This window comes from Schistocerca nitens, chromosome 7, assembly GCF_023898315.1.
Source record: "Schistocerca nitens isolate TAMUIC-IGC-003100 chromosome 7, iqSchNite1.1, whole genome shotgun sequence".
Classification (NCBI taxonomy): Eukaryota; Metazoa; Arthropoda; class Insecta; order Orthoptera; family Acrididae; genus Schistocerca; species Schistocerca nitens.
Genome location: NC_064620.1, coordinates 294757444 through 294778524, shown reverse-complemented (window position 1 = coordinate 294778524; position 21081 = coordinate 294757444). Strand labels below are relative to the sequence as shown.

The 21081-nt window shown below is 43.6% G+C and overlaps 1 protein-coding gene across 1 annotated transcript; it reads left to right on the top strand.

The window, feature by feature from the left end:
* The first annotated feature begins 1251 nt into the window (after window positions 1–1251).
* LOC126194990 (uncharacterized) lies at window positions 1252–19626 on the top strand. The gene is made up of 2 exons (XM_049933407.1): window positions 1252–1406; window positions 18468–19626. The coding sequence occupies exons 1-2, from the start codon at window positions 1316–1318 to the stop codon at window positions 18752–18754; spliced, it is 378 nt and encodes a 125-aa protein (XP_049789364.1). The 5' UTR covers window positions 1252–1315; the 3' UTR covers window positions 18755–19626.
* Window positions 19627–21081: the final 1455 nt, after the last annotated feature.

Sequence of the window (21081 nt, the reverse complement as noted above, 5' to 3'; positions counted from 1 at the left end):
ATACGGATGTCTCGTCTTGGCAGCAGTTTTACGTGATCCCCCAAAATGGAGCTACTGCAGCAACAGATTTTATCAACACATTGTCTTTATTACATGATTTAAGTTGCCTCGTTACACTGAGAATATCTACCTCCAAATTGATTATGTTGACGGTTGTTGTTCTTTCGAATTCTGGAATGGTCTACAGGCCGTTGTTTAAACCAGGAGGGGACTTTTGAAAATGACCTTGGAGTGTGCTAGCCACTGCAAAAATTAAGTAGTATATGTTCTTGTAGTAAATGTTGCCAGTCGTTAGTAAAGTCTCTAGGTGAGCACATCCGTACTATAGAACATCTTGTGTAAGTAAATCATTGAGTTGAAATTGGAAGTGTTGGCCAAAATTGAAAGGAAGATCAAAAGTTAACGATCTGTCGACAACGAGATCAATGGAGAGCAGCAAGAGTTCGTATTTAGGGAAGGATGAGGGAAGGAAGTCGGCTGTTTCCTCTCAAAGGAACCATTTGGACATTTACCTTAAGCGATTTAGGCGAATAGTGTACAAAGTGGGAATGTTTATTTTACACGCAGAGAAAAGTGTTGATGTGAAGTACAGCGTTTTGCTGAATGTGCTGGATGACACGACTGAATGTAGGATAGACGATCAATACGTGATCGTACAATAAACTGAACAGAAGAGGAAGAGACGTCAAAAATGTAACGTATTGTGTTAAAGAAACTCATTGAGCAGTGTTGATCACCTGCAACTGCTGCAGAAAAGTTTGGAGTTGTGCGGGGATCCAGGCATGGTTTGAATGATTTAATTATGACTGAGTGCCATGTTTACCAGAAACGATCTTCATTATAGTCTCTGTGGCATTGGAGAATGAGGGGTGGAGGGATAGGGGAGGGAGTGTGACCAATGACTACAATTCGAGGCGTCTCTAGATACATGATTCGGTGAGTTAATAGTCTAAAAAAAGGTATCATCGTGATAGGCCCCGTACGGCGACCGTTTTTATTCTGTGAGGATGTCTCATATAGCTACCGCATTTCACTGCACTTGTAGGTGTAAGTGGTGCGGTGTTCGTCGCCACCGTCGAGGAATGTGCGACGCAGTATGGTCTGTGGTGAGCTGAAATTGTTTTAAAGTCACTGTTCGTCGTTAACTCGGCGATAAAAGGATAGCTTCCTGGAAGGTCAGCAGGTGGCAGGTTTATCTGCAAGGCCTGTCCCTGTCCGTGAATAGTTACCCCGATAGCTGTGTCAGCGCTGTCCGTGTGCGGCAGCGACCAGCACAACGCCCGTGTCCGACCGACCACACGCACACACTGCAGCCATGAAGGCGGTGCTGGCCATTCTGGTGGCCACGGCCGCTTTGACAGCGGCGTCTCGCTTCGGAATGCCGTATGGGCGAGCCGTTTCTCCAGGTAACTGCTCTTTCTGCTGTGGCTGCTGCCTGCGTTTCCTTTCAATATTATTGTGCTGTGGGCTTGGCGACCGGGTATGTATGTGATAAAATAATTTAAAATTACTTTCTAATACACACTGATGAGCCAAAAGATTATGACCACCTATTTAATAGCTTTGGAAGGCAGTTCAGGAGCTGTTCGGGGCGGCGTGGATTCGACGAGCCGCTGGTAAGTTTGTGGTAACAGATGTCTATGTACAGGTTACGCAGTTACCGTCAGTTGATGGCCGGTGTTTGTGGACGCGAAGCTAGCGCCATACAGAGTCCCAGCTGTGTCCACTCGAGTTGAGACTAGATCACTCTGGTAGCCGAGACATCAACGGTAGTTCGTTGTCATGCTCTTCAAACCACTGTAGCACGGTTATGGCCTTATGAAAGACAGATATGCCACTGGAAATTGCCATCGCCGTCGAAGAAGACATCAAGCAAGAAATGTCGCAGGTGGTTCGCAAAGGTGTTCAGTCACCCCACAACTGTCTTGATGCCTTCGATTATTAACACAAGTGTCATGGAAGCATAGCACAGCCTCTAGCACAACACAGCTCCCAACAGCCTCTGTGGCGCGATGCGTGTTTCGAACAGCTCTTCCCCTGGGTGACGGCGTACCAGGAGACGAAAGTCGACCTAGTGCAACGAGAAACGTGATTCATCCCATCAGACGATGCGTTTTCATTGATACACGGTCCAATCTCAATGACACTGTGCCCACTGAAATAGTAACTGACGATTACGTCTATAAAAAATGTTTCGCCTATTGATACTTGGCATCTTCAGTGGTCTATAATACAAAGAAAATTTTGATAGGAGTGAGGTAGCGATTACAGGCAGCTAATTTAACTTATCTAAATGTTTACGAATATAGGGTACCGCAGAAGGAATTGCCAGTATTCAGGGATATGACAGGAAAGACCATTTGAAGCAAAGAACTTCATTGTTGGATACATTGGCTTCCGATATATAACATATTTAATGTATATTATTATTTATTTTATGTATTCAAATGGTTCAAATGGCTCTGAGCACTATGGGACTCAACTGCTGAGGTCATTAGTCCCCTAGAACTTAGAACTAGTTAAACCTAACTAACCTAAGGACATCACAAACATCCATGCCCGAGGCAGGATTCGAACCTGCGACCGTAGCGGTCTTGCGGTTCCAGACTGCAGCGCCTTTAACCGCACGGCCATTTCGGCCAGCTATTTTATGTATTACTCGATACATTGTCAGGCTTACAAATCCACACATGTTCAGCTGTTAGTAAACATTAAAACATGCGATTTAAAAAGTATTAAATGAAAAATAAGTATTTTTGACACATTCATCTCTATGCATTATCGCACGTCACATTACAGCTCTTGTACAGTTCACAATAAATGTTCAAATATATCACCATAAACATTGTGTTTGTGAGCTCTTTGAAGAAAACGTTGTGTTTCATATCTCAGTGAACTGCGCGTCCATGATACGACCAAGCAGTTCATCTCGCTTATTCAGCTTCCTTTTGTACACGTCAGACGTCCTCCAACCCCATCAACAAAACTATAATTATGTAAGGTCTGGCGAGCTTGGTGGCCAGTTAATTGTACTAGCACGACCAATTGATGTTGAGATGTTCCCTCCCACTTCTCGTAAAATGTGGAGAAGTGCCGTCACGCTACAAGTACACTGCAGGCCGCGTAGCAACAGGAACATCTTCAAGGTGTTCAACAAACGAATTTTCCAAAAAATGAAACTAATTCCATCCCGCCACTGACCTAAAAGAAATGTATATTCAATGTGTTCTATCGCGGAAACCATTCGGAATGGGGCATACATTAACGTGAAGTTTTTTGCTCCAAATGAATACTGACTATTCGCCTCGGTCGCCCTGTACATACTTGTGTTTTTTACACCTTCATTCATTTTTGTGTCCGTTCCCTGTATCCATGTGTTCTTCTGTAAGTACTACATGCACATAGTAGAGGTTTCTAATTGATAGGCCACATTTATGCATTAAATTGCAGATAACCTTTACAGTAGCGCACTGCACGTGGCCTTGCACACATGCTTTATGGCTGACTTAGGGATTGTGGAAGTTGCAGAGCGTGACAGTGTAGTGGGATCATTGGGAGGGAGGGAGGGAAATTTTTATTTATTATTACTTCTTAATTTTTAGTTTTAAGTGTAAACTGTGACTTAGTTTGAATATTGTTCTTCTGTTGTCGCTCTTTTCGTCATAGAGCATATTTTATTTTTTTATGTTATGACCTTCTGTATAAAATATTCTTTCTGAATAGATAGTATTCCCTTTCTTTTGTTTTTATGGCATAAGACTGACATAAAACGCTCAGTTGCAAAAGACCGAATTTTTTTCTTGTCTGTATGGTAAAGCATAATTGGAGCAGCAACAGAAGAAAAACGGCTGCAGATATTAACAACGTCCATACAGTGGTTCATCTTCTGTGGTCTGACTCACATATAAATTAAGTATTTCCGAACATGCTAGTTAGCAATAACAGTTTGGTGAAAGAATCGTGTTACAGTGCGGACATAACACATTCCGTAACAACAGATACTGCGCACCAGAACAGCAGTCTTGAGATCATGCAACAATTGTGACGTTGACGGTTATGACGCGTGTTCTGTGACATCTGGCCACTAGACACGTCTGCTTCTCTCTCTTGCTCAACAAACGTAATGACACAGCGATGTGCTCGGGACAGAGTACGTGAGAGACGCACATCCACAGGCATGTGACAGCAACCGACTGGTACACTGAAATCATTGTTTCCAGCATTTTGAGTAATGGGAAGTGCTCATTTTTGTCAACAAGCGTCAAATCCGTGCCAGTCTTAGAAACATGTTTCCGGACTAGTTTTATTTTTCTTATCCTGTGTTACCACCGACTGCGTTTCAGGTAATACAATAAGGCAGAAAACACACGTGTTAGAGAAGAAGTCTTGCCTGTTGCCAGTGGTGACTATACAAATGGGTATGTCTACGTTGGACATGACAACTGATTACCTTCCACCCCTTAAATGAAAGCTGTAGTTTTCTCTTCTGCTGTCTCCATTCAAAGAAAAGGACTGGTAGGAGATGACGGCTTTACAACTTAATTACCTACAGTTACAAGTTTAATTACCTACAAATAACTCACTCTTACGAAATCATAAAAGAATGAAATGTTTGCAGGAGAAGAAGCAGACTCTAGTACAAATCGACAGAATTATGTAATCGCTAGCCAGGATCGAATACGTGCACTTCAAAACTTACTTCTGCACAGACAGTAATGTTGGTGCATACCCCGAAAAAAAAAGACCAGTATAAGCAATGCCGTAGCATAGATAAAAACTGATTGCCTCCGTTTAAATTATTGACCTCTAAATATGTACAACAGTACTTCTGTGCAACTGTCCAGCATCTAGTCGTCTCGTATAGCGTCGACTTACATTACACGCTGAAAGAAAATATACTGATGTGCCAATACACGCATTGTACGACGTACGCTGCTTAATAGGTTACATAAAGGCTGGATTGTGACCAAGGGAACGGTAGGGTGGGGAGTGGAAAAACGTTTCCAACTCTCAGTAGGTCTCTGTATCGAGGAGAAAAGAATAGCAAAACAAAAGGTCTACCAATTACTGTACATGCGTTAATTTAAGCAGACGAGGCCAATAGCTGAAGATAAACACTGTGTCATAATGTGTTATTAGGTACAAACCATACCAAGTTATACATTAACCGTCGTTAGAACAATCAAGATTGTGAGAGAAGCAAAGATCTATTGCATCGCTATAAATCTGTAGGTTATACAAACTAGACCTGTAGGTTAGTAGAAAAAACATAGTCTGCTACTCACTGTAAATATGAAAAATTGATTTGCAGACAGGTATAGTGAAAAGGCTGTTGCTCATTTAGCTTTCAGCCAAAGCCTCCTTCAGCAAATAAAACACACACATTCACAGAGCAAGCATACCTCGTGCATAAATGACCGCAATGCTGGCAGCTCAGACCAGAATGAAACGGTCACGTTGAGCAGCAGTCTGGAGCTGGGCAGGGAAGGGGAATGGATGACAGGGTATGGGTGGGGCGAGAGAGGAGTGCTGTCTGACTTGATGGAGTGTGCATGGATTAGACGGAGGCATGTCAAGAGTGCCAGGCACAGTATCGGAAGGCTGTGGGGTAATGAAGTAGGGAGGATGTATATGGGGGAGAGGAAAAGGGGAAGATACTGGAATAGGGGTGAAGAGTGGATGGATTGACCAGTCGAGTCACTTAGTTATCCTGCCCCATCAGATGTCAGGCCAGCCATGTCACAAGCCAGATGCGCTGCTGTCATAGCACAACTATTTTTATTGATACAACTTCCAACCAGCAGTCCACCAGGAAGAACAGCCGCCGACAAACTATGAACAACATGGAGCTGGACATAATGTGCCTGATTTCAGTGGCCATTGGCATCCTCCCTTCTGCCTCCAGCTTTTTTGAACTGGCCAGATGGGTTTTATACTCGCAACATATTTCCATTCCTGTAACTATCGTGGCCTCAGCCTATGCAAATCTACTGTCCTACAACCTCCACCTAACAGTTTCCACCCTCTGTCCTATTATCTCCTTCCTATTCACATCCGCTCACCCTCATTGTGTTCCAGCCTCTGCCAACGCAACCACCCACCTTTCCCCTTCCCTGATCCTCTCCCTTTCCCCACCCTGTCTGCCCATCAGAAAGCACTCTTCTCTCCCCCATCCATACCCTACTATCCCTCCCTCCCCCTACCTCACTCCATATTGTCACTCAACATGACAGTTGCATTCTGGTTCGAGTTGCCAGAGATGGCCGTTATGGGTGCATGAAATGTGCTTGCTTGTTGAATGTATGTGTGTTTTATTTTCTGAAGAAGGCTTTGGCTGGAGGCTAAATGCATAAAAATCTTTTCATTGTATCTGTCTGTAACCCAGTATGTCACCTTTACGGTCAGTAGCAATATATCCTTTCTAAAATATTGTTGACATTTCAACCTGCAGTTTCCATTGTTTGATTCTGTAGACAGTAATGTTACGCAAACACATTGCCGCCTTTCAATATGTCAATGGATTTTTTATACTATATAACTTTCCTTTCAGTATAGTCATTGAAATGGTATCGTCTGCTGCGACATGTAAAATGTCTGTTGTATCATTAGTTTTATCCCTTGTGACTTGCACTTGCTGTGAGAGACATGTATACTTCATTCCTGGACCACTACCATTACTCATTGGAATTGATCTTGTTCGAAATGGTTCAAATGCCTCTAAGCACTATGGGACTTAACATCTGAGGTCAGCATTTCCCTAGACTTAGAACTACTTAAACCTAACTAACCTAAGGACATGACACACATCCGTCCCCGAGGCAGGATTAGAACCTGCGACCGTAGCAGCAGTGCGGTTCCGGACTGAAGCGCCTAGAACTGCTCGGCCACAGCTGCCGGCTGATCCTGTTCTCTCAACCTTTCGCTCTGTCAGCTCCCCCAGAAGAAGGCGTTTCTTTGCAGGACTGCAGTTGCTTTCATTCACGTCGCTATCTTTCCTCACATCGTTATCCTCTTGTACCTATCTCATAGCATGAACTTGCGAAACATTAATTTCTGCATAGGCTTTTCCAACTGGACTTGCACTGCCAGACATTTTTCTCTGAATCCCAATCACACTTTGTCACTATTCTCTACTGACTTATCTACTTTCTGTATACGCTCTTTCTCTGCTGGTACTAGGTTTCTTTGTTTCACTCATTTCCTATGTGGAATTGCGACGTGCATCACGTATCGCTACTTTATTGCACAACTTTTAATTGGTTTCTTCTCGAAGATATTTTCGATCCTTGGGAAAATCTCTTCGCATCCCTGCAAATTGCAACATCATGTACTCCCATTTTACTGTTAGTTTTTAATCTAACACTTCAGTTAACAGGGATGATTCATTAGTTTCTCGAATGAAAACAGAACGATGGGTTATGCTACTACTCTCGCTATAATTCCTTGAAGAACCATTCTACTTCCTGGCGCCCCAGTGGAATGTTGCATTTTCTGATATAATTCCTGTATCTGACCTCAAAAATCATGAAGCACGTTTAATATTTTACTCTGCTATTCTGCCTGACCAATTATATTAAAGAAACACTCAAGATTCCCACAAAATTGAACCAGAACAACACAATGCCGTTACGCGATTCTCAGATAAGAGAAATAACACAGAATGTCACAAGTGAAATAATATTTGAAATCAAATGCACAACCAGCCACCGTCGTGTTCTAATGGATAGAGCACCAGACTCCAGCCGTGGAGCTCGTGAGTTTAATCCCGTGTAGCAAGTGTCTATTTTTACTCGTTCCATTATGTCTCGGATGGCTCCAGGTTCACTCAGCCTGCTGTCAGAATACCGGGTATCTTCACAGTGGGTAAAAGGTTAACGTGACGACGGATTCACCACCCACATCCTCCTGGTGCCATGATGAAGGAAAGGCTGCACTCTGTCTGCAGTCAGGCCAGAATTTGATTCAAGGATTGTACGTCACAGACTTCAGTCGTCGGTACATCGTCCTTGCTTTCGAACGCCACCGTTCAGGGTGCCTGGTTCAACGTGCTGCTGATCGCTCAAATACGACGCGACTAGTGCATACACTACGTAATCAAAAGTATCCCACTGCAAGTACTTTGATAGTTAGGCGGGGGGTGAGAGAATTTGAATTTCATGGTCGAGCGGCTGCTCATAAGCCTCACATCACGCCGGTAAATGCCAAACGATGCATCGCTTGGTGTAAGGAGCGTAAACATTGGACGACTGAACAGTGAAAAAGCGTTTTCTGGAGTGACGAATCACGGTACACGATGTGGCGATACGATGGCAGGGTGTGGATATGGCGAATGCCCGGTGAACGTCATCTGCAGGCGTGTGCAGTGCCAACAGTAAAATTCGGGGACGGTGGTGTTATGGTGTGGTCGTGTGTTTCATGGAGGGGGCTTGCACCACTTGTTGTTTTGCGTGGCACTATCACAGCACAGGCCTACATTGATGTTTTAAGCACTTTGTTGCTTCCCACTGTTGAAGAGCTTTTCGGGGATGGCGATTGCATCTTTCAACACGATAGAGCACCTGTTAATAATGCGCGGCCTGTGGCGGAGTGGTTACATGACAATAACATCCCTGTAGTGGACTGGCCTGCATAGAGTCCTGATCTGAATTCTGTAGAACACTTTTGGATGTCTTGGAACGCCGACTTCGTGCCAGGCCTCACCGACCGACATCGATTTCTCTCCAAAGTGCAGCACTCCGTGAAGAATGGGCTACCATTCCCCAAGAAGTCTTCCAGTTCAAAATGGTTCAAATGGCTCTGAGCACTATGGGACTCAACATCTGTGGTCATAAGTCCCCTAGAACTTAGAACTACTTAAACCTAACCAACCTAAGGACATCACACACATCCATGCCCGAGGCAGGATTCGAACCTGCGACCGTAGCAGTCGCGCGGTTCCTGACTGAGCGCCTAGAACCGCTAGACCACCGCGGCCGGCAAGTCTTCCAGTACCTGATTGAACGTATGCCTGCGAGAGTGGAAGCTGTCATCAAGGCTAAGTGTGGGGCAACACCATACTGAATTCCAGCATTACCGATGAAGAGCGCCACGAACTAGTAAATCATTTACAGCCATGTGTCCGGATACTTTTGATCACATAGTCTACGATACGTATTGTCAACGTGGTATACGCGATCGCAGCGCGCTCCAGAGGCAGTTTTTGGTTGTACCTGGCTCGCACACCACTGTTTACGAAGTGTACAGTCGTTTCAAAATGCACATTTGCTCCCATGTTCATATGCTAGCCATACTGTTCTCTCTGTAGTATACAAGTTAAAGCTTCAATATCTTTGGCATGTCATAAGACAAAATGGAAAATATCACGTCGAGTCAATAAGGACATCGTCTTATATAAGTTTCATCATGGACAGCACGATACAAATTTACCAAATTCTCCAAATAAGATAAAAATTATTTCATCATTTCATTTTTGAGTAAAATACTAGGCTAATTCTTACATTATCACTGCTCCTATTCAGCAGCAGAATTTTTGCAACATGTGAAATACATAACTTAAAACAAGAAAGTGCAAAATATCAAACTGCAAGTAGTGCCAGGTGTCTTGTATGTATGTAAACCAACTAAACAAAGTCACTCTTCAGGAGCCGGCCGGAGTGGCCGTGCGGTTCTAGGCGCTACAGTCTGGAACCGAGCGACCGCTACGGTCGCAGGTTCGAATCCTGCCTCGGGTATGGATGTGTGTGATGTCCTTAGGTTAGTTAGGTTTAATTAGTTTTAAGTTCTAGGCGACTGATGACCTCAGAAGTTAAGTCGCATAGTGCTCAGAGCCATTTGAACCATTTTGAACTCTTCAGGAACAGCGCACTAATATTTATATAACACCGAATTTTTTTAGAATATTCTTTTTTCTTACACTAATAATAGAATATCAGAACCTATTAGAAAACGCGAAGGGGAATAAAGAAAAATTGGGCACCCTGAGACGCGAACCAGCACCCACGAGGAGTTACCTCACAAGTTTGCAACTCTCCTCAGTGCGCTATTCAGAGCACGAAACGTATGACCATGATTTGTAACTTTCCATGCCCTGAAAGATTTAGTCGTAAATATGTTATTAAATTTCATTTAACTATAAGAAATTGTACCAAGAACATGGTAGTTCTTATTGGTCCTCGGTGTGGTGTTGCCTTGAAACGGCATAATGTAACTGATGTATTTACCTTATTAACCCTTCTATTGCTATTGATTCTGATATGGCAAAAATACAAATAAAATATCAATGCAGTTGGGAATCGAACACATGTTCACCACTTTGCGGGTACATAAGCAACAATCATAACAATTTCTTTCCTTGATTTCTTGGAAAATATGCCTTCGCATACTCGATATAAAAGACGAAATTCTATGATGAGGTAGTGCACGAAACTACCAGAATACAGGTTTTCATATTAAAAACGCGTAATCATGAGTAGAAACAGAACGCTCTCTTATCATCCTCACTTCACGTATGGTCTTAGATTGTTCCCTTCCCCCATTTCCTGTAAACCTCTTTTGCATTGTCGCTACATGAATAGCACATGGCATATTTTAATTTCAGTCATTTTTAATATGTGAGGATATGATAATTTATTGACGTATGAAATAAGATTTCATAACTAGAATTGTCATACTTTGACGAAGCTGTTAGGGTATTAATCACATCTAAAGACTATAATCAAGTGCTGAAACCGGTAATGTAAATACTGTAATTTTTAAGTTTTTGTACAAAAATTTAATGAATCGAATACTTCAGTTTTCAATATGTCAGTTTAAAAAAAAGGTATCAGGGATAGTTCCCTAGGTGTTAGACATTACTTTGAGATCCAAGAACGTTGACAGGCGGGCTTTTATGGATGCAGTAGCATATTTCTTTATCTGACAATCAGTGGACTGTTTGTGGAGTCAAAAGATGTTTGAGGTGCCTTCTCACAGTATGTATGCTGGTGGCTGGGACAAACTGGGCCAAATGTACACCAGCAATGAATCATAAAATCATTTGCTGATGTTCCGATCCAGAGCGCAGGTCATAACATCAGGCCTCTCAGCACAGTGTTTTAACATAGGAGCACAGCTTTTCTCCCCTCTGTCTCAGTATTCTACAAGGTCGTATTGGCACCCCATATCATCACGCCAGGTGATACGCCAGTATGGAGATAACGAATACACGCTTCCAATGTGCGATGTCGCCAAACACGGGTGTGACCATCATGATGCTATAAACAGAACCTGGATTCATCTGAAAAAATGACGTTTTGCCATTCGTGCACACAGGTTCGTCGTTGAGTACACCATCGCAGGCGTTCCTGGCTGTGATGCAGCGTCAAGGGTAACCGCAGCCATGGTCTCCGAGCTGATAGTCCATGCTGCTGCAAACGTCGTCGAACTGTTCGTGCAGATGGTTGTTGTCTTGCAAACGTCCCCATCTGTTGACTCAGGGATCGAGACGTGGCTGCACGATCCGTTACAGCCATGCGGATAAGATGGCTGTCGTCTCGACTGCTAGTGATACGAGGCCGTTGGGATCCAGCACGGCGTTCCGTATTACCCTCCTGAACCCACCGGTTCCATATTTCGCTAACAGTCATTGGATCTCGACCAACGCGAGCAGGAATGTCGCGATACGATAAACCGCAATCGCGATATGCTACAATCCGACCTTTATCAAAGTCGGAAACGTGATGGTACGCATTTCTCCTCCTTACACGAGGCATCACTACAACGTTTCACTAGGGAAAGCTGGTCAACTGCTGTTTGTGTATGAGGATTCGGTTGGAAACTTGCCTCATGTCTGCACGTTGTAGGTGTCGCCACCGGCGCCAACCTTGTGTGAATGCTCTGAAAAGCTAATCAGTAGCATATCACAGCATCTTCTTCCTGTCAGTTAAATTTCGCCTCTGTAGCACGTCATCTTCATGGTGTAGCAATTTTAATGGCAAGTAGTGTACCAAGTTATTAACGCTGGGATGGGTGTGTGATGTGAAATGATACAGAACTGTCGCGCCTCAACTTATCGCAAAATAAATTTTGGAATTAGAAACTCAGCTAATCAAAATATCCACGGGTGTACTGCCGGTCTACAGTGTCCAACGGGGACAATATTTCGGCGATCGTACATGTCGCCATCATCAGGTGAACTGACGGACTGAGCTCCTGTGAACGTGCCGGCACGGAGATCCGTACGCTATGGCTGCTCAGAGGGAACTGTTCACTCTGAGCAGCCATAGCGTACGGATCTCCGTGCCGGCACGTTCACAGGAGCTCAGTCCGTCAGTTCACCTGATGATGGCGACATGTATGATCGCCGAAATATTGTCCCCGTTGGACACTGTAGACCGGCAGTACACCCCTGGATATTTTGATTATCAAATACGCCGGGAGAAACTCAAGAATCACAGAGACTCAGCTGATAATAATGTCAATGAAATTCTTAGAAGCTTGAATCAAAGGATCTTGTATCAGAAATACTAGCTGGACGGAATGTGTGTACGCACGTAAGAGAGTTTCTACTGTGAAAGACATGTGTCTGTTGTTATACAGATGATGTAAATATTATTGTACGACCACTTCAAATACAGCATTTATTAAGTGCCTGACTCAGCTCCGTTCTCAGGAAAGGAAATATACAGTGAGGTGACAATTTTCATTGGATATCTCGCAATATCGTGTCGGAACTCCTTTTTCCCGACATAGTTCAGCAGCTCGATGTGGCCTGAACTCAACAAACCGTTGGAAGTCCCGCGGAGAAGTAGTGAGCTATATTGCGTTTATAGCCATCCATAATCGCGAAAGTGTTCCTGGTGCAGTATTTTGTGCATGAACTGACCTCACGATTATGTCCCGTGAATGTTCGATGGGATTCTTGACGGGGATCAGAGTGGCAAAATCATTCACTCAAACTGTCTATTCTTCAAAGCAATCGCGAACGATTGTGCCCCGGTGACACGGTACATTGTGACCCACAAGCATTCCACCGTTGATTGGGAACGTCAATTTCATGAATGGCTGCAAATAGTCTCCAGGTAGCTGAACATAGCCATCTGCAGTCAATGATCGGTTCATTTGGCCCAGAGGACCCAGTCTATTCCATGTAAACACAGGCCACACTATTATGGAGCCATCACCAGCTTGCACAGAGCCTTGCTGACAGCTTGGGTCCATGACTTCGTGGAGTCTTGCCACACTCGAACATAACTATAGGTCTCCCAACTGATATTGGGGGCTCATCTGATCAGGGGAGATCTGGATCCATACCTCTCTCTTCCTCCATTTTTTCCCCGAATATTTATGAACTGCCCGTTCAGTCAATGGTGTGATTGTTCTCCTTCTGTAATCTTAGAAACTGTCACATTATACATTGCTTATAACATATGATTCATACGGTAAGAATATTGAGCTGTGTTGCGGCTCGCATTGGTGCCATTGGTAGGTTGTCATTGTGTAATTGGGATAGTCGCATCTCGTTTTCTTCTTGTGTTTACTGGCACCACTACGTTTGCTAGCGTTGTCTGTCCATGAGTGACAGCAGCAGCGGTTATCGATATCTAGTATGGTGGTACCATCTTTGGAGGGATGTCAAGTGTTTTCTGGGTAAGAGTGTGTCGGGGAGTTCAGTTGGGACAGAGCAGCAGTGAGGTCCGGCAGTGCGAGGACATGTTGGGACCACTGGCGGCATGCAGGCACTGCCGGATCAAGGGGCTGCAGTTGCGACGGCCACAACCTCGTTGTCCACCAGACGCAGAACGTTTGAGCTGAGTGAACATTAACCCAGTAGTGAAGCCTACTACCCTCAATAGGCTGGCGCCTTATTGCCAGGTCATAAAAGAGGTGGTCCTTCCTCAACAGGCTGATCCCAGGGCACTGCCTGACTGCCATTAGAATCAGTCACCGAAACAACAAAATAGCAAAAACAAATATCATGTAACACTGACAGAGTTACAATTTGAACCAACGGTAACTTTAATGGCAATATTGCAATCATAACCATGCTCTGCTACCACTGAAACCTGGGTTATTAGCGAAAGGCAGGATTCGGTGTGGATGAGGCCATAATCAGTTACCGTTGGTCGCTCAGTCTTTTTTTTAAATCACGTACACCTTATTTGTAAACAATTGCAAATAAAATTGACAATAAAGAGCAACTATCAAATTTCACTGTTAAGACACGATGTATAATTAAAAAATTTTTTAAACAACTTGGTCTCAAGGCTGAAGGCCTTATTGATCAGAAATTCAAATTATTTGTCAGCAGAAGGCCCCAATAGTAATAACTCGAAAAACAATTTGGTGGCTGAAGACCTGGATAGCAAATTCTTAAGAACCAGTTAAACTTCTCCAAGTGATACTAAAATATTTTAAAAAAAGACAATCATCAAAATTTCACTATTATAATACCTAATTAAAAATTCTTAAGATCAATTGCATCCATGGCTGAAGACCTTATTGACAGGAAATTCAAATTATTTGTCAGCTGGAGTCCCCAAAAGTAATAACTCAAAAAAAAAATTTGATGGCTGAAGGCCTGGATAGCAAATTCTTGAGAAGCAGTTAAACTTCTTCGAGGGATATTTAAAGAACGATCCTCAACATTTCATTATTAAGATATTTTGTCTGATTGAAATTTCTTAAGAAAAATTACACTCACGGCTGAAGGCCTTGTTGTTGTTGTTGTTGTTGTTGTCTTAAGTCCTGAGACTGGTTTGATGCAGCTCTCCATGCTACTCTATCCTGTGCAAGCTTCTTCATCTCCCAGTACTTACTGCAACCTACATCCTTCTGAATCTGCTTAGTGTATTCATCTCTTGGTCTGAATGCCTTATTAACAAGAAATTCAAACTCTTTGTTGGCTGAAGGCCAAACAGTAATAATTCAAAATTAAAAATATTTTTGTTTAAATTATCACATTCTGACCAAATCAAGAGAGAAGTGGGCCTCAGACAGTGCTCCAAGGATCGACCTGGGAAAGTCGCTCAGCTTCCTAAAAAATGAGACAGGCAGCCAAGAGTTGTATTCACTTAACCAGGTGGAAACTAAAACTAGTGCCAGTTTAAACGCAGACCAACACTCTTGCAAAATGTACCTAACGTCTGATAGCCAATACAACGATAAAAAAAAAATAAAAAAAAAACAGGGAAGGAGGTACCGGCGGACAGCACTACATCTTCAGAATCCAGTGTTTAGAACATCCAGAAGCAGAAGGAAGCACTATGACCAAAGTAGTGCAAAAGAAACAAAATATCCGAACGACAGTCAAGGAGGCTGTCTAACTACGTGCCTTACTGAAGAGCAGCGGCAAGGCGAGGAAAGGTACACTGCCGCGAAAATACGCTAACCTCCAGGGCAGGTAACTGGGGCGTTAGTGGCCACTAGGCAGAAAAATACCGCTTGCTGAACCTCACCAATAATATCACAAAGAATTCAATAATTAATAATAAGAAGTGGAGGACAGCTAATTAATTTGGCCAACTCCAAACACTCCACTCGTTGCTCGTCATCTCAGCGACCCTCCGAGCAGCAACACGCAAACAAACGGCGTGATCTCAAAATAGTGGACGTTCCACTACTGTGTTATTGTTCACTCAGCTCAAAAGTCCTGGGTCCAGTGGAGAACAAGGTTGTGGCACTCGCAACTACAGCCCCTCGATCCGGCAGTGCCTGCATGCCGCCAGCGGTCCTAGCATGTCCTCGTGCTGCTGGACCTCACTGCTGCTCCGTCGCAACCCAACTCCCCGACACACTCCAAACTGGAAAACACTTGCCGTTCCTCCAAAAATAGTACCACCGTACTAGATATCGATAACAGCTGCTGCTGCCATTTGCAGACAGACAACGCTAGCAAACATAGTGGCGCCAGTAAACACAAGAAGAAAACGAGATTCCCCTATCCCTATTACACGATGCCAACCTACCAACGGCACCAACGCAAGCCGCAACACGACAAAAATTTATTACTGTCGCAAGTAAATGTTATGAATAGTGAGAGGAGGCTTGATGCCTCATAGACCTCTCACAAATCGCTCTGAGCACTATGGGACTTAACTTCTGAGGTCATCAGTCCCCTAGAACTCAGAACTACTTAAACGTAATTAACCTAAGGACATCACACACGTCCATGCCCGAGACAGGATTCGAACCTGCGACCGTAGCGGTTGCGCGGTGCCAGACTGTAGCGCGTAGAACCGCTTGACCATTCTGGCTGGCCAGACTTCTCTCAGAAATGAAAACGACAACGGGTGTGAGCTATGATACACCGAAGGAATTTGAGAGTCAAAACTTCCAAAATGGAACAGAAGAAGCATAACATTGGCTGTATGCTCGTTCTTTATATATTTTTAGTTTGTATTGAACCTGTGTGACCATCTCCTCGCGTTACCTTAGAGAATTGTACCCGACTTTGCGTCCTGGCTGCTAATATACCAGGCCCATAAGAAATGGTGTCTATATTGTGACCCTTATTTGATTAACTTGATAAACAAATTAATTATTTTTGAAATATGCGCAACGGAAACTGGTGCGAGTTTCTCTAAGATAACACGTTCTGGGGTGGCTGAACTCAAAGCCGTCCTATAGCAGCTGGTAGCCTATCTAAATTCACATTGTAGATTATTTCTGTCTTTCATTAACTTTAGAAAATCGAACTGAATAAGATACATCCTACCCATTTCATGTGTCAGGTGACTGGGGGAATATTTCTTAACTGAAATGCTGACTCTCATTTAATAGATTTATTTTCTACTTTGATGAAAACTTTAGAAGCCTCCACATTACAATTTTTCTTTAGTTACAAAACTTCAGCGTTACGTCTCATGGGTAGGACAATGACAAAACGAAAACGCTACACGACTAATTTCATATATGACACATAATTTTATAATAACACAAAAATATATGACACATAATTTCATAATAACACAAAAAATACATAAGTGGGCCACACCGTCTTTAGCGGGAAAATCGTCATTCATTCTTTACGACTCACTTATCGTCATGCATGAATTACACGACTAGAAATTTAAGGTAGGCCACTGCTGAAGGTAGATAACCTCTATCACAGAAAAGATTCTGGGCAAAAATGATGTAGTATTGCCGCCAAAATGATGTGCGAACTGAACTCACAAAGAAAGTACCAAAAATAATTAAATTTCGCTACAGAAATTTCTCGATCTACCTACCATCCGATACGCAATCTGCACTCATTGAGCTAAAAGTGAAGCTTATAACTCGGGCAATAGCTTCATGAACTGATGGTTCCTGTTGCATGCTCACTGCCACAAAGCAAAATTTCACAAACACATTTCAGAGAAAACTATTGCAAATAAATTAAAACCGTAACCTGTACCGATGAAGGTATGTTGAATGCGTGCTATGAGCATACCCTGTCGTGAATTTTTAGCCATATTACCTCATTTCTATCTCACCAAATCTGCGAGCTGCTGTGCTCCCGCGTCCGGTCCGTCTCATGGCTGGCCCCACAGTGCTCTCCACGCGCCAAAATCCGACCAACGTTCCTATTCAAACGCGGTGGTGGGGAGACTCACCTCACCCCCGCACCAACTTTGTAACCTACCCTCATGCCTGTTCTCATCTTTTCTTGCTGCTCTGGCCTACCTGCCGTTATTCTTGTTATGTTGGCAATGACTGCTATTCCCTTAAACTGTTCCCTTTGCTCCATGCTCCCGCTACTTTTGACTTCCATTCATAACCATGCACACTCATGCAGGATGGAACAAGGAGTATACATATAAACGGCGTGTGACCTCTTTGTGAAATGATGAAAAGAAATAAACAAATGCGTCAAATATTCCTTTCACCCAGCGAAGTATTGAAGCTGCTAGCATTCAGAGAAAAACTTATATCTCGATACAGAAAACATAATTACTTCCTATTGTAACCTGAGGCAAAACGAAAGTAACGCCTCAACATGTGGTACTTCGGTAGAACAAATAGGAGGTACTTACATCGGGAGGTCCTTTCATTACACGTCGCTGTTGCAAACGGACGTTACACCACTATACAGACACACATTTGAATATAGCGAACAGACATATCACAGACCGTAAGGCCAGTTCATAATTTGGTGGGAAAAAGTGGGACGTGAGTGAGTTTTGAACCCGGACATCTCCCTAAACAATCCAACACCGTGACACTGTGACCATGTGACCACTGTAGCTTATAGTCTCTCGATGCTGCAGACGTTGACATTTGACCGTCCACTGTTTACATTTTGCTCCTTTTTCCCACAGTTCAGTACACCTTCTTCCTGTTTTCGTGCTTCATCTGTGTTCAGTTTTTGACGGGATATCCAATGGGCCATCTTACCACTAAATCTGAGGGGGCTGCGATGGAGAGTTTCCATTGTCAGTGTGTTCCTCTTCAGCCTTTGCCTCCGGGTTGCAAACGAAAGCGAAGGCGGCCGCTGTTCTCGGTTGCAGACGCGCAGGAGTGCTGCCAGGACGGGGTGCCGGTGTGCTCGCAGCTGAGCCGGCGGCTGCGCATCCCCGACCTGGGCTGCGAGCTGCTGTGCCGCGCCCAGGGACACCCCGGCTCGCTGGGCTGCAGCTACCGCCCGCCCGTGCCCGCCTGCGGCTGCCGCAACGACGCCGCCCTCTCCACGGCGCCGCCTCCAGAGGCGGAGGCCGACTACGCAGCGCAGCCGGAGATGCGCATGCTCGGCGGCAGAGCACCAGACCTCAGAACTCTGCCGCGTACGAGATTCTAATAAGGGACTTCATCTTGTATCTATAATTTTCTGTCCTGGCAGCATATACGTCGTCAAATGATAAAACTTACTTCATACGGTTTCAGCTCAGTAGATGAGACATTCAGCAGCTGTTAGTTTTAACTAATGAGGAAGAATGTTGCTACATCTATTTATGTGTCCTACTGAACTAAATGAGATGAACCTGCTTTAACATCCCAACCCAGCACTACATATCTCTTCAAAAACGGTTCACCTTTCCTTAATAGCTACAGGTTGGTAATCGATAATCTGGTACTGGTCTTAATTGTAAAACTGTCCATTTTATTAAGTTAATTAAGTTTCAATAAGAACTGCTGCAACAGTTATTTAGCTATACAAAATCATTTGACTTTCCTTAATAGCTATGCGTTGGCAATCGATTATCTGGCACTAGTGGCAATTAAAAAACTGTGCGTTTTAATAGTGTAATTAAATTTGAATTACAACCTCTGTATCAGTTATTTAACTCAACAAAAGGATTCTATCATCCATTCTGAGCAAAGGCACTTTTTCTATCCTTTCTGCGTCCAAGCAGTAGCGTAGTGTGAAGTCTACCTTTTTTTTCGCTTGTTTAAATTGTTTTTGGGAAATACTTCACAATCTCTTACAAACTTGGGCTACACCGACGAAACTCAGCAGAGCTACCTGATCAATTGAAATCCAAATTACTGTAAAAATCCTTAAAGAAGAAAGCACACTGTATTATGGTAGTTATTAAATAGATTTTAAAAATACTGTCAAGTTGCTCAAAAATATTCACTTGTTTTTGTGAATTTCTTTATTGTTGAAAATTTTGTATTTGTGGGGACCCACAGCTTCCAGATGCTTAATAAACGTAAACATGGTCTGTAGTAGGTTGTAATACGATGTTTATTTAATCCTGCGATTAGCTAATTTCAACTAGGCGTCATTGTCATGCACATATTTGTCATCTGTATTTGTCTCCTTCATTACTTGTAATTAAGAATGATTTGAAAATGACTTGAAATACAGATAATGTGCTTCATCATGATGCTTAGTAGTCCTTATAGAGGACGCAATTTAATAAGCCACTGAAATGAATTTTACTGGAGTTCTTACTAATAACAATCGCTTCATTGCAACACATCAGTTGGCGAAGAAAAGAATTCTGAGAAATGAAGATCCGAGTTCACCACTCCAAACCAATATTTAGTTAACTGGTTAGTTTTTTTTTCTTTATTGCACTTCAGTTCTCCATCTGGGGCGGGTTGGCAGCAGCATATGCGCTGCTCTTCAGCAGAAAGACATTAGTTATACAATAGAATACATTTAAAATTACAAAGGAGAAAATATGGCGTACATAAACATAAAAAGGGGGAACATAATGGAAGAGAACAGACAAAAAGGGGGCAACTATAAAATGGGATAAAAACATGAAAAAAGTATTGCTCACAAAAAAAACTCACACTGGGACAGTTAAAAGAACACAAGGCGAAGTATGGCTTGAGCATAAAAGTAGCGATGGACGGCATAGCACATAACGATCACTGACAATAATACTATGTAAAAGTCCAGCATACAATTAAAATCACAGCTCTCGACTCACAGGAGAACAGCACCAAACACAACACTGACATAGCATACTGATGACAATGAGCTAACACAGGATCTGTCAGGGGTATGGAGAAGGGAAGAAGGGAGGGAGGGGTGCGAGGGGGGGGGAGATGGACAGGAACGCGTCGAAGAGGGCTGGGGAGGGAAGGATGTGCGAGGGATACAGTTGAGGAGGGAGTGCAGGGACTCAGGGGGGAAAGAAGGAAAATATGCTCTGGGAGAATGTGGGGAGAGGAAAAGTGGGGCCCTGGGGAGAGGAGGGAACAAGGCCAGGTTACAGTTGGAAGGAAGGGTAGATGTCACAGCAAAGTTCAACATCCGGAAAGGGAAAGGTGCTGGAAATTGCCCTGATGAAGGAGGGTGTGCTGGAGAGAGAGAGGGATACAGTGATAGAGGCGTGGCAACATGAGAGGGGTGGAGAGGAAGGAGGCAGCCATGGGTTGGAGGTATAAAGCCTGTGGACAGTGTGAAGGATGTGGAGATGTTGGAGAAAAAGGAGGAGGTGGGCAAGGGAATAAGGTCATACAGGAGTCGTGTGGGGGAGGGAAGGTGGATACAGAAGGCAAGGTGGAGTGCACGGCGTTCAAGGATTTGGAGGACATTGTAAAAGCGGGGGCGGGGAGGAGGGGGGAGGGGCGGAGATCCAAGCAACTTTGGCATAACAGAGGATAGGACAGATGAGGGATTTGCAGGTGTGGAGGATGGTGGAAGTATGCAATCCCCATGTCCAG